This window comes from Panthera uncia (genome assembly GCF_023721935.1).
Source record: "Panthera uncia isolate 11264 chromosome D3 unlocalized genomic scaffold, Puncia_PCG_1.0 HiC_scaffold_8, whole genome shotgun sequence".
Taxonomy (NCBI): Eukaryota; Metazoa; Chordata; class Mammalia; order Carnivora; family Felidae; genus Panthera; species Panthera uncia.
Window position 1 is genome coordinate 47,076,855 of NW_026057586.1, and position 13,269 is coordinate 47,090,123.

Below are 13,269 nucleotides of genomic sequence, written 5' to 3' on the forward strand. Positions count from 1 at the left end.
CTCATCAAGACCAAGGCCTGAGATGTTCTTCTAGCCATCATTTTCACCTGACTACATCCTTTAAAACTCAGGGATCTCCTACTTTAGGAAGCCAATGGGTTAGAAGCATTTCCTCAGTGGCCCCATGATAATACACTCTCTGAGCATAACCTTGCTATATGTTTGGTTTGTGTTTGGCTCTTCTCTCAGATTTACTAAATACTTACCAAAAGATGATAACCTAGGGTAGTGTTGCTTTAAACCACCTGCACTGGAATCATTTTTAGGAGCTTGTTAAAAATGCCTTCCTAAACCCTACCTCATAGCTACTGAGTCAGATTCTCAAAGGAAGGCTAATTTCATTTGTACAACTAAAATATGCAACCAACTGGCCTGTGGCTGGACAAAGCATAACCCAGAGCTCACCCAAGTCAACTGGGAGCTAGAGCTCAGTCTTTCTGGTTTTCACAAGAAAGCCAATTATAATGTGCACTGGGCAAATTATACTCTAGTGAAGAAGAGACACATCTTTTATCGATCAACTTTCCTGTCTCCTGCTCCCAAGCCCTTGCTGTCCTTTTCTCTTTCCTAGCTTCCAAGTCTCCTCCCTCTATTATGTATCTCCTGGGGAGGATATGAGCTTAACAATTTTTTTTCTACAAGATATACCACCAACAAAATTCAAGAATATGTAAGAAACACCAAACAGTACATCGTGACTGTCAATGTGTATCTGCATCGATTCAGATCCGTAGGTGTATACTTGCCACCACAATTTGCTTAAGGAAGCAATCAACTAGGAAAGTTATACAGCAAAGGAATACCCACACACACGCACATGTGTGTCTATTTTAAAAATCAAATATGCACTGTCCTTTTAGTTGGCAGAAGCATAAGAGTGCAAACTCTATAATCATTGACTTGCACAATATTCAACAATTCCTTGTTATCTGTGACATCTGAAATACTTCACTTGCTCAAATACTTAGCTATCATGTGCTAAAATCAGACCCTAACCTAATAAAAAAATCTTAAATATTTTAACACCACAAAGGTACATGTCACATTAGACCATACCTCCAAGCTGTGACAAATTATGTGTTCAGGGTACATATACATTAGAGATTTCTCTCATCGTAGGCCAAATCTAATACAAAAATACATTTGACGCTCATAAATTAGAAGATCCATTTAAGAGCCTCCAAAATAGGAATGAGGAAGGAGTGATGCCAACATAAAAAAGCACACGTAGATCCAAGTTGTTCTGGTTATAGGATTATTTTCTTCATCCACGAGGGGGTAAAGAGCAAGTCACACCAAGCTAAGTTTCTAGGCAGATCACAGTTCACAGGCTGGTTAAATCATGGCACGCAGGCCAGAAAATGTTATGAATTACTCAACTCAAAAATGTTCTCAGATTTCAGTCTAATAGTACTATACCTGCACTGTGGTTTTTGTTAGAGACTTTAGAATCATTACCTACCCCATTAGGTAGGGAGGTACTCTCCATACTCTACGGCCCTGTTGACACACACAAACCACAGGGGCTATCCGGCACCAAACATAGGAAGAGTTATAAACAGACCTACTCTTTGACTATTAAAGTGGTCAGTGAACTGAATACAAACTTATTTGAATCCTGAAATCTCTCTGGAGAGATACAAATAAATTTTTAAAGCAGTGAGTGCAGGAATAGTTTTTGTTTAATCCTAAAGTACAGGGCTTCATGTAACCTTTGAATACTGAATAATAGTTCAAACAATATTTGAACTGAAAATTCAAGTGAGTATGACCTGAACCAAGAACTTTGGGTTCAGAATGCTCCACAACCCTAACTGGAAAGTCTGGCTCATATGCTATAGCCAAGGACAAAATGGCTAGGGCCAGATTTCACAAATTCATAATATTCTTCCCTTAAGCCTCCATGAAATTAGGCTTCCGATATTTTTAAACACCAAGTGTTTTCTTCAGAAAGCATCTACTTGGCTTCTGCATCTGCTCATTCACTGAATGTAAGATAGCAATCTTTTCTCTCTGGCTAGCGTCAAAAATCCAGGCAGGATTCACACCAGAAAGAGTCCATGTGAATAAAACACTTTGGAAGTGAGGAATCACGAATATAATTTAGTCAAAGTCGGTGAGGAATAATTATTTCTTTCAAAGAAATTATCATTCCCTCAGAATCAGATGAAGTAGGTTAAAGCTGTCAACATCCTAGCTGCTCCTCCTAGGTTTTATTTTGAAAAGAAACATTAAAGTATTAATATCATATGAGATCATGCTTCAGCTACAATGATATGTAAATAAATGACACCCCAAGAGGATACTCTCTTTAGCACAGTATAAATTTTAAAAAATCTAACCTTAAGCCTGAGCCAAGTTAGGCACACAATTATGGCAGAAATTCTCAAGTGACTGAGGTATTTAGACTCTTCAAAAACAAAGGTGTGCAGCACTGAGCTAAGAGGTGAATTAAATGACAACAAAAATTAGCAATGAAGGATTAAAAATTAACTTTGAACTCCTTTTATAGAATAACCTGAGCTAAGGAGACAATGATTAAATCCTGGCAACAGATAGCCCAGCAAATCCTTCACCAGCAAATATTCTGAGGGAAAAAAAAACAATCACCTATGTTCATTTAAGAATACCTTGTCAAGTAATTTGTTAAAAGACCTCCAAAAGTTGGTAACGAGATAATTTATCACAAAGATAAGGAAACTCCTAAAATATAGGTATTATTTATCTAGCCAATAGACCAGGCTTTCTAATAAATTAGCAAAACAGTTCTACTTTTGATTGTAAAACTATATTTGCTTCTACTTGGTTGGCTTTCAAAGGAAAAAAGTGTTCATTACTTTGAAACATTCTGTAGACGATCTGGAGATAAGTATTTTTGATGACACAACTTCAGCTGAAGCGCATTTGTGTTTTAATAAGGAAAACATGAAATTCTGGGTTATTAACACATTTTGTTTTACAAGAATATTCTGTCTGTGGTCAAGAGATCTGTGTTCTATTCACTGCTCCACTGATAACAGGAATAATTGATTGGGATCAATTAGCCTTTTTGTGCCTGAGTTTGTCTAGACAATGGGAATAAGAATATCTGTGCTATGTTACTCACAAGTTAGAGGATAAAATAAAACACTAGAAAGCACTTTTATTTTTTTTCAAAACACAATATAAATGCTATGTCATAATACTGTTGATAATTTTACAGGTGCCTCCTAGTGTTATATGCAGTCGGATGTGTGCTTAAGGTAGGCGTTCCTAGAAGATCACAGGTGGAATATTTAGTTTGCTTTTATTTTAAAAATAATAAATCACAAAACTAAAATGTTTGAACAAGGTCACTTAACCCTCTCCCCAGGTGGTTAGTTATAATTACTAGTATCCTCATTATTATTACTTTTTAGCTATACGTTTAAAAGAGGAGATCTTTAATATGTCAGCCTAACTGGGAAAATGTGTCCCTGGCACAGGTGGTTTTCAGAAGAAAAGCCGGTCTTCGGGCTTCCAGAAGAGCTGTGTCCTCTGCTTTCATTTTAAAGTGCAGAACCTGGTAGGGAGGGACAGAACAGGAAGTCCGAGTCTATCACTGAGGAACCAGTTCCCTCAGAGAGGCCAGAGCAGCATGGATGCGGACATGCAATCTGTTTTCAAAGTCGTAGCCAGAGAAATCCTCCTGTAAGACCAAAGAAGGAGATTTATGAACTCTATGAACTGAGCCTTCTGAAACACTGCAACATAAGCCACACGATTTTGTGCTTCCTCAAGTAAAATCTCTCACACTGCTTCCCATCCACTCAATTTTATTTCCCAAACCTCAAACTTTGGGTTCATTTCTAAAATGTCCAGGAGGATGTCATTAATGCTGTCTTTGGAAAATTGTCTTCATGTTATTCCTGAAATAGTAGTCTTGAACTGTGCTCAATCTAACCTGCTATTAGAAATTCTTCATTCAAGACTATAGTTATGGGGGTGCCTGGGTGGCTCAGTCGGTTAAGTCGACTTTGGCTCAGGTCATGATCTCACAGTTCGTGAGTTTGAGCCCCGTGTCAGGCTCTGTGCTGACAGCTCAGAGCCTGGAGCCTGCTTCAGATTCAGTGTCTCCCTCTCCCTGTGCCCCTCCCCTGAAGTGTGTTTTTAAAGCAGGATGGGCGATTTCATTGAGTTTCTTATATTAGTAATTTCACTTAAACATCAAGGGCTCACCAAATCAATTAGTTATTACTTTTCCTTTCCAGAAATATCAATCAGAACAATCATCTCACAAAACTTCTTGAATTCAGACTCGAGTGGACACAACAGAGGGTAAGAAGGGCCCTGGAAAAAGGTAGATACAGTATTTTTACCTTTGCTTGAAGAAGTAGAGTTCTGCCTCTTGCTACAGTCTATGAATGTAAGAAAAACATAATATCTTTTAATATCTATATTTGGACATACTCAAGCAGAAAATGTTGTAACAGGATAGATTAATTAAAACAATTCACAGTAGACACAGAGGTGAGTCAACTGCTCATTCTAGTTTAGTCACTCAATTTTTCTTTAATGATGCTTGTTAAGTTCACACTAAGGCATTACTAAATAATTATGCATAACCCTCATTATACAACAAGAGATTAACAACTTGGAAGAGTTATTATAGCTTAAGATCTTAGGGAGCTACCTAAAACTGATGATCATTAAAAAGTTTACTTGACATCAGTAAGTTAGACTTTGGAATGCATTACTGGTTGAGAACATCAGCTTCACGTTTCCAGAAATGGACCAGGCTTGTTATATTTTAAGTACACATTTTAAGGCCATATTAAGAGTAAAACTTTTCCTAAAGAATATGGTGTTAGGGTTTTCTACAAAAAATGACAAAACTTGCCTTTTCTACTTTGGTAAAATTAGAATTTAAAATGACTTACCAATTACAAGCCTGTATTTGGCGAGATGGGCTACATATTTAAGGGTCAGTCTTGAATCATATTTCTGTTGATTTAGCTCTAATTTTAGAAAGCCTATTTATTTGAAAGTATAATGAACTTACTAAAAATTAGAATCTCATAAAGCTAGTATTATGTAACTGAGTTTCTAAAAGAAGGTAGCAAGCAAATCCACTCATTTAAAAACAAAACTTCCCCAGTATACTTAAATATGTAACTGTCAAATTTATATGGCATTCTGAAATTTTTAAAGCAATCACCACATCATCCTCATTTATTCTCACCATAATCTCCATTCACTTGGCAAGGCAGGTATTTTTTATCCTGTTTTACACATTAGGAGGAAGATACATGGTTCAGGAACATAACCAGCCTCCTACACTAAGGTGAAGGCAGAGTCAGAATCCGAATGCAAATCCGTGTTCTTCTGAATAAGCCGTACTACTTCATATCCTACCATTCTAAAAAAGGCAATGATTTTCCCCTCGAGTGAGTTTTTGTCCAAAAAGGTACATTTATACTGCTCATTCCAGAGAAGAAACTGCCTCAGTAAACATAGTAAAAGAGGATGACTCACTTCTTGGATTTTTCCTGCATGAAATCAAGGAAAACAAAACCAAAAACCCACCATGTTCAATTCACTGACTTTAAATGAAGGATGCTTTGTGCCTGCTCACCTGTGCATTTTTGCTGATGAACGTTATTTAAACTATATGAGGCCTTACCTCCGGTTTGTCTAACAGAAGACAGCCAAGTTCATAGCAAGCATATGGCTGGACGTATAAGTTATTCTGACGACACAACTCATCTTTAACAGCGCGCTGAAAGAACTGAAAGTAATACAAAAGTTACTACAATTAACTCATTTTCCCACCTAAGGTTCATCGCATCTTCAGGAGGCAGAAGGGGGGACTTATCTCTGTATTCTAGATGTTTGTTTTGGCACCCTTATTTCTTCCCAACCTCATCCATATCTACAAGCCCGCTGCATGCTTGCCTCCAGGCTATGCTACCCATCGGTCAGCTCAATTTGTGCTTCTTCTATTTCCAGTTGACAACCTAGCCTCTACTGATCTTAATGCGGAAAACATCATGATCTGCATCTCAAAGTAACATACCAATATTTAAAACAGGAAGCACACAAGCCAAGAATCCACTCCTGACACGTATCTTGGCTGTATCTTGCGGATACTTAAGTATGTGATCTAAAGCAGGCTACTCAGAGCTGTGTAATAACTATCATGACCCTGTGCTGAAAAAGTAATTTAAAATTGGGGCGCCTGAGTGGCTCAGTCGGTTAAACGTCCGACTTCGGCTCAGGTCACGATCTCGCGGTCCGTGAGTTCGAGCCCCGCGTTGGGCTCTGGGCTGATGGCTCAGAGCCTGGAGCCTGCTTCCGATTCTGTGTCTCCCTCTCTCTCTGCCCCTCCCCCATTCACGCTCTGTCTCTCCCTGTCTCAAAAATAAATAAAACGTTAAAAAAAAAATTAAAAAAAAAAAATTTAAAATTATAAAATAAAAGTATGTCAACACTCTAGGATTTAAAAGTCAAAGTCCCCTACTACTGTACATGAACTCTTTTAAAGAGTAATCAAAATTACACTGGGATATACTTCAAAACATCCAACGACACAAAAACTTTAGAAAAATTCCAACTATATTTGAAAATAATGAATGGTTCTCTTCCATATAGTATGTACACAGAATATCTTAAGCTAACACTTTTCTAGACTTTACCTCCAGGGTTGCTTTGGTAATCTGCAGTTACAGACACAGGAAAAGTGAACGCACGCTAACATATCTGATCATCTTGGGGATTTATCTAGCTATGAGGCTTCATTTTGCTCCTTTAAAACTGTCTGCATCCTTATTTCCTCCTTCTCCAACTGAGACTGTCATCTCTGATAAGTAACTCCTGCCAGAAGAAAAGCCTGTGTATAAAGAAGCAATGTAAGAATCTGAAGTTACACGTTACTAACTAGTATTCTCCACCAGCACCTTCCAGCATCTGAGAGGAGAGGACACGGATCGGTAGAGGGTTAAGCTCACACTGCGGCGAAAGGTCTGGTTTTGTTGAATGCTTTTTCCATTGTCCTTATTCCTAAGCACACATACAGGCTTTCACAGTCTATGTTCCTTGGCCACAGCATTAACGGTTTACCTGAACAGCATCTTCTGAGTTCCCCAGACATTTGTGTATGGCACCAAGAAGCAAATACTTTAATCCAACAACAGATGAATCATCCACTTCATGGCAAGCTTAAGGAGAAGTGAAAACAGCAGCAAGGATAATAATTCACTTAATTTCTTAAACATCATGAGTTAAGTATTTCATCATTCAGTGACCTGAATATTCAGTTCACAATCCTGCCCCCTGAAACTCAGAAGGCTCCTTTTCCTCATCCATTAGTGAATACCCTTATTCAAAGAAAGGCAAAGATATCAAACATCTGGGCATCCAGAGGACTCGGAATTATATCATATTGTTAGTAGGAACAAGAAACCAATCTGCAAAGGCTACATACTACGTGCAGGATTCTAACTATATGACATTCTGGAAAAGGCAAAACTCTGGAGGCGGTAGTTCCCAAAAGTCTGGGGGAGGGAGAGGAAGGGAGGAACAGCTGGAAGACAGGGGATTTTTAGGGCAGTGAAATATTCTGCAGGATACTACCTCTAAGTGTGGCTACATGTCAGTTCGTACTTGTCAAATCACACAGAATGTATGAAACAAAGAATGAACTCTAATGTATGACTAAACCCTAATGATGCGTCAGCATTGGTTCACTGGCTGTAACAAATGTATCCATCTGGGTGAGGAGGGGGGGGGTGAGTACGGGGGTGGGAGGGGTGGCAATGTTGATGGGGAGGCTGTGTGTATGGGGAAGTGAGGGGTGTGGTATGTGGAAACTCTAGTACTTTGTTTAATTTTGCTAAGAACCTAAAACTACTCTATAAAAATACTTCTAAAAAATTCTATCATATTAACTTCATAAGCCATATGGCGGGCACCTTTCCACGTTTGTACTGATGCACTGCACTCATCACTGAGGGGGCATCCGCCGTGACCCCTCCACTTCAAGAAGCTTGCCATCTACCACGCAGGATGGGCACACATGTTGGAGGATGTTACAGGAGTTTTTCCAAGGAAATGAAAAGGGTGGAAAATTGGAAACACAGTGGAGCTAACAGAGGAGGAAAGGAAGTTAACAGTTTCTATGGACCAACAGAGATACTGAGATTTGGTAAGATTTTATAAATAGATACACATACATATGTACACACATATACACACACACCTTTGTTTGTGGCTGGTTTAAGCCTCAATAAAAAGGTGATATTTGAGTAAAGACCTGAAGGAAATGAGTGAAGGAGCCACATGGATGTTCAGAAGCGCATTTGCAGACAGAAAGAAGAGAAAGTGCAAAGGCACTGAAGCCAGCGTGTGCCTGGTGTGTTCAAGAACAGTGAAGTGAGTGTGGCTGGAGCCTGGTGAGCAAGCAGGAGGAGCAGTGAGAGGCAATGGGGTGGACGAGGGGGGAGAGTGGTGGACAGATCAGAGCCCTGTAGGCCACTGAATGGACTTGGGCATTTACTTTAAATGATATGAAACCACAGAGGGTTCTGAGGCCCAAAATAACATGACTTCATTTAACAGGATCACTCTGGGCACTATGTTGAGGATATACAGAAATATTTTTAAAATGCAGAGGAAGAAGGGCACCTGGGCGGGTAGGTTGGTTAAGTGCCCAACTTTGGCTCAGGTCATGATCTCACAGCTCGTGTTCGAGCCCTGCACTGGGCTCTGTGTTTACAGCTCACAGCCTAGAAGCCTACCTCGGACTCTGTCTCCCTCTCCTGCCTGTGCTCTCTTTCTCTCTCTGCTCCTCCCCTGCTTGTGTGCTCATTCCCTCTCTCTCGCTCCCCCTTGCTCCCCCTCAAAAATAAACATTTAAATGTTTAAAAATAAATGGATAAATAAATAAAATGCTGAGGAAGAATGCAGTGCACAGGGTGGGGGAAGGGCTACAAATGAAACCACAAGATGAGCACTGTAAGAATCCAAGTACATCTGCTGATGAAGGAAGTTACAGATGGGGGGTCTGAGAAGCTGAATACACAAAGCTGGGTCAGCACTTAATGCATTTGATTGCTTTCATCCACTACCAGTTTTTTTCTGGAACTATTACTCTACAGAGATCTTCTCTGTACTCTACATGGCTGAATAGATTTGGATCATTACTGCTTAACACTGGGGAATGACAGAAACTAATTAATCGATCTCAAAACTGCACTAATATTTAACAAAGATATTAAAGGATTATATCATGTTTACTCAAGAGCCTCCCTTTCTCCATGACCACATCATTGCTATTTATTTTGATACCTGGAAGGGGATTCAGAGAATATTTAGTCACATTAAGTGATAATCATTTCTATGCCTGTCAATTACAGCCTATTTTATATGTGCATTTGTGTCTGAATTCTCTCTACACAGTCTCACATTTGTGCATCACAAAGAATAAAATTCTGTATTGTTCCTTAGAGTTAGACATTGCTAGACATTCTAGACTTGCATCAACAACCAGGGATTGTTTATTCTCTGTGAACTTTTCCCATAGCTATAATAAAAATGACTTTATGAAGGCTATATTACCATAACCTATGGTCCTGGGTTTTTTTTGTTTGTTTGTTTGTTTTTTTAGTATTTATTTATTTTTGAGAGAGAGAGCGAGCAAGCAGGGGAGGGGCAGAGAGAGAGGGAGACACACAATCCGAAGCAGGGTCCAGGCTCTGAGCTGTGAATACAGAGCCCTGTGCAGGGCTCGAACTCATGGACTGTGAGATCATGACCTGAACCGTAGTGGGACGCTCAACCAACTGAGCCACACACGCGCCCCCCCCTATGTTTTTTTCAAAAATACATGAATCAAAAATCTAGGCTTCTAATACAGTCCTAGGTATTTACTCAAGAGAAATGAGTATATGATGTCTACACAAAAGACAAGTACACTTATGATGTATACTTATGTTTGTAGCAGCTTTACTCATGATGGCTAAAAAAAACCAGGAACAAATCAAACGTCCGTTAACAGGAGAAAGGATAAACACACCATGGTACAGATTTAGCCCCACAGTGAAGTGTCGCTCAGCAGGTGTAAGGAACGAACTACTGATACGGGCTACAACATGGATCACTCCCAGAGGTGCTATGCTGAACAAAGGAAGCCAAGCCAAGCAATGAAAAGTACACACGGTCTGAACTTCTATGAAGTTCAAGGACAGGCGAAAGTAATCTGTGGAGAGAGAAATCAGAACAGCGGTTGCCTTGGGGTGGGGACTGACCGAGAAGGTGCCCAAGGGAAATTACAGGGGCGGTTAGAAATGTTCTAGATCTTCATTGTGGTGGTGGATGCCAGCACGCATATATTTGTCAAAACTCAATGAAGCAGATACTACCTGTTCATTTTAATAAACGTGAATCAAACTTATATAAAACAAAGGGCTTTTGCTGGGGGAAAAAAACGTACGCATCCAGCAATCCCCAGGGCTATAAGAGTCGGCAACACTTTGCAGTCATTGCGCCTCAGCACGCACCGCCAACGATGTGAGCATGTCCGCACATTCCCGTGCTGCCTACACCTGTCACCTATATGCAACAGAGCGTTCTTCACCACTCCACCATCTAATCCAAGAATGGCAGATCTGTACTCTCTGAATCAGATAACACTAACGGGAAACCGAAGAAACCGGCCGATGAGTAGAGTTTTTTTATTACCTTGACTCATCCTCTGCAGGTTGGGGAAGGAGCAGTTGGGGAGGGCTTTCCACAGGTATAACACTTCGATGGAGGCCAGTATACACAATGCTCTGGTGGGAGCTACTTTCCGAAACCTCTCTGCCTGCAAGTGTGAGAATGATCACGCTGGGTTTGGGAAAACGAATTCAAATAAAAACATACTCGAGACATTAAAAAATGCACAGTTCATCTCTGACATCAACAACCCCCTCCAACAAAGCTAACAATGAGAACTTCTCTCTATATAAAAATTTTTGGCTTTTTAACCTTTAACGTATGATAGATATGCCTTTCATTCATTATTCAACTCCATCTACTGTTAAGATCCAGGGTGCATTCAGAAAACAGGATAAAAGTAGATTCATTTCAGTTTAAATCCAAGGAATTTATAAAAGCTGGGTGACCAGTAATAATGAATGGGCTTACGTGGAAGATGTAATTAATACTAGATGCATTTTAGTTACGGCTTTATTGACTTTTTAATTTTTTATCTAGTCCTAGTGGCCTCAGTGGTATTCCACATTATAATCCAGTTTATACTCAAGCTAAGTCACTAAATGTTCATTCATTAGTAACAAACTAAAATCATGGAAAATTCAGGATATGACAAGTTGTCATGTAACCCACAGTGATTCCACTAACTTTTTTTCCTAAAAAGTATAGAATAAATTAGGGTCTTTGTCCCTGCAGTACTGGGCCTTTCTACTGGTACATTTGATGCATGTTTTTATTTTTTAGAAGGTCCAAATGTGATGTGTTCAGTAAATTATTGAGACTCAATAGTCTGTATCTCTTGCCTAGATTCTGCCAATTTCGATGCTTCTGAAACCACCCAACTCCTTAGACAGGTGCTTTCCCTTTCCAGATGTGCTCATTAGCTCTACAGGGTCTGTAATGTGTCTACCCACTCAAAGAAATAACAGCTGTTTTAGTCACGTGCAGCAAAACCAGCACTTTCCATTCAAAAGAGAAGTATGCCCACGGGGGTAAATTTTCTCCACGGTGGCAAAGTGCACTGGCAAGTAAGTCGCTGGCTTGGATTAGGATTTCCTAAAACTTGTCCAAGATGGTGTCGGTTACAAATGCCCGTCACAAACACACACCAGATCAACAGGCTCCAACGTACCTTTTTCACTGAGAATTGTTCAATCTGATTGTTTTTCCTTTTGAAGAGCTTCTGAACTTCTTTAAACACTATCTGTGCCCCATCCACGTCACCGGTGGCTCCCTGACAAACTGCAAGAAACCATTGTTGTACTCCCTAAGTATCAGGGGAAAAATGCCACGGAAAGACACTCAGGCTGATGGTACTTGGAAAACGTTACCAAAGAAAAACACTGCAGGGAGCAAGTGTTACATAGAGGCCTACAACATCCTGTTGATTGTCACACCACTGCCTCAACAACTACTTCCTTGGGTTCCCAGAGTTTTGTGGGGACATACAGGAAAACCGTGGTCCTGGTCCTCTCGTTGGGCGCTAGTCTTGGACGTGACAAAATTCCCAGCTATTGGCACAGTGTGGTCTAGCTGAGGCCCACATACTCAGAAAGTGGAATAAAAAGGAATCTAGGAAAGAATGATAAGGAGCCAAGAAGATCATGAAGTTTCATGGTGGATGGAGGGTACCTCTCTGTGCCTGGAAAGAAAGTCATGAAATTAATCTTACACATGTTCGTGGGCCACCTACCACCTACAAGCCACCAGCAAGAACATGGAAGAAAACACATGCTTTAACCCTAAAGAAACGTAAATTTCAGCTGGAGAAAGAAGATACACACATAGTCCCATAGCTATAATGTATATGTTGATAAGAGCCTTGAGGGTAGGAAAACCAAAGTGCTTTTGGAAAGCCTCAGGAAGAGAAAGGAAACATTTCTTTCTGGAATGATCAGGAGCTAGGAGTCAGTCTGAGAGCCTTGGAGGATGGTAAGATTTTGGCAGCCTGCACACAATCTTCATCCTACCCCAAGCCCCAGGCAAAGACTTAATCATACTTGCTTCGTTTTGTATCTCTGAAGGTGAAACTTTACCAACTTTACCAACCACTCTTCTCAACTACAATGGCACTGAATTCATTTATATCAATTTTTTTTCTTAGATGTTGTCTTTGGCACATATTTTTCAATCCCCAGCTGGAATGTCCATTGATTTCCTAATTCCTCCTTTATTCGAGCGCCCCTAAAACTAGGTGGTCCTCTATTCACATTTTGGGGCGTGGTCAAGCAGAGCACCGGGCCACGGCATGTCACAGGATGACACCTGTCAGCAGGGCCGAAGAAGCAAAGACACCAAGACTCAGAGAAGGCTGTGGATGTCAAGGTGATGGGAGAAGCAGAAGATTTTCTGCTGGGAGCATGAGGGATTAAGCTGAATGTTCAAGGGAGAGGCAACCACATTCCGTTAGGAAAGCGGCCCTGGTCAAAAGGACAGGGTATGAATTCATCCAAAATGACCTCATCTCCTGCAGCTTTGGCATCTCAAAAACAGAAGGAAATGCAGTGATTGTTTTGTATACCAACCCCATCAGGCTATAGATCAGAGAATGTAAAGGTC

The 13,269-nt window shown here is 40.2% G+C and overlaps 1 protein-coding gene across 1 annotated transcript in view; it reads right to left on the reverse strand.

Moving 5' to 3' along the window:
• Positions 1-1,359: 1,359 nt before the first annotated feature.
• TTC39C (tetratricopeptide repeat domain 39C) overlaps positions 1,360-13,269 on the reverse strand; it is a 109,153-nt gene continuing 97,243 nt past the window's right edge. The window contains exons 9-14 of the mRNA XM_049619621.1: positions 11,843-11,952; positions 10,696-10,819; positions 7,078-7,175; positions 5,642-5,746; positions 4,338-4,376; positions 1,360-3,667 (exon numbers count right to left, since the gene is read on the reverse strand). Coding sequence (XP_049475578.1) covers positions 3,578-3,667; positions 4,338-4,376; positions 5,642-5,746; positions 7,078-7,175; positions 10,696-10,819; positions 11,843-11,952 — 566 coding nt within the window. The 3' untranslated portion in view covers positions 1,360-3,577. The remainder of the gene's footprint in view (positions 3,668-4,337; positions 4,377-5,641; positions 5,747-7,077; positions 7,176-10,695; positions 10,820-11,842; positions 11,953-13,269) is intronic.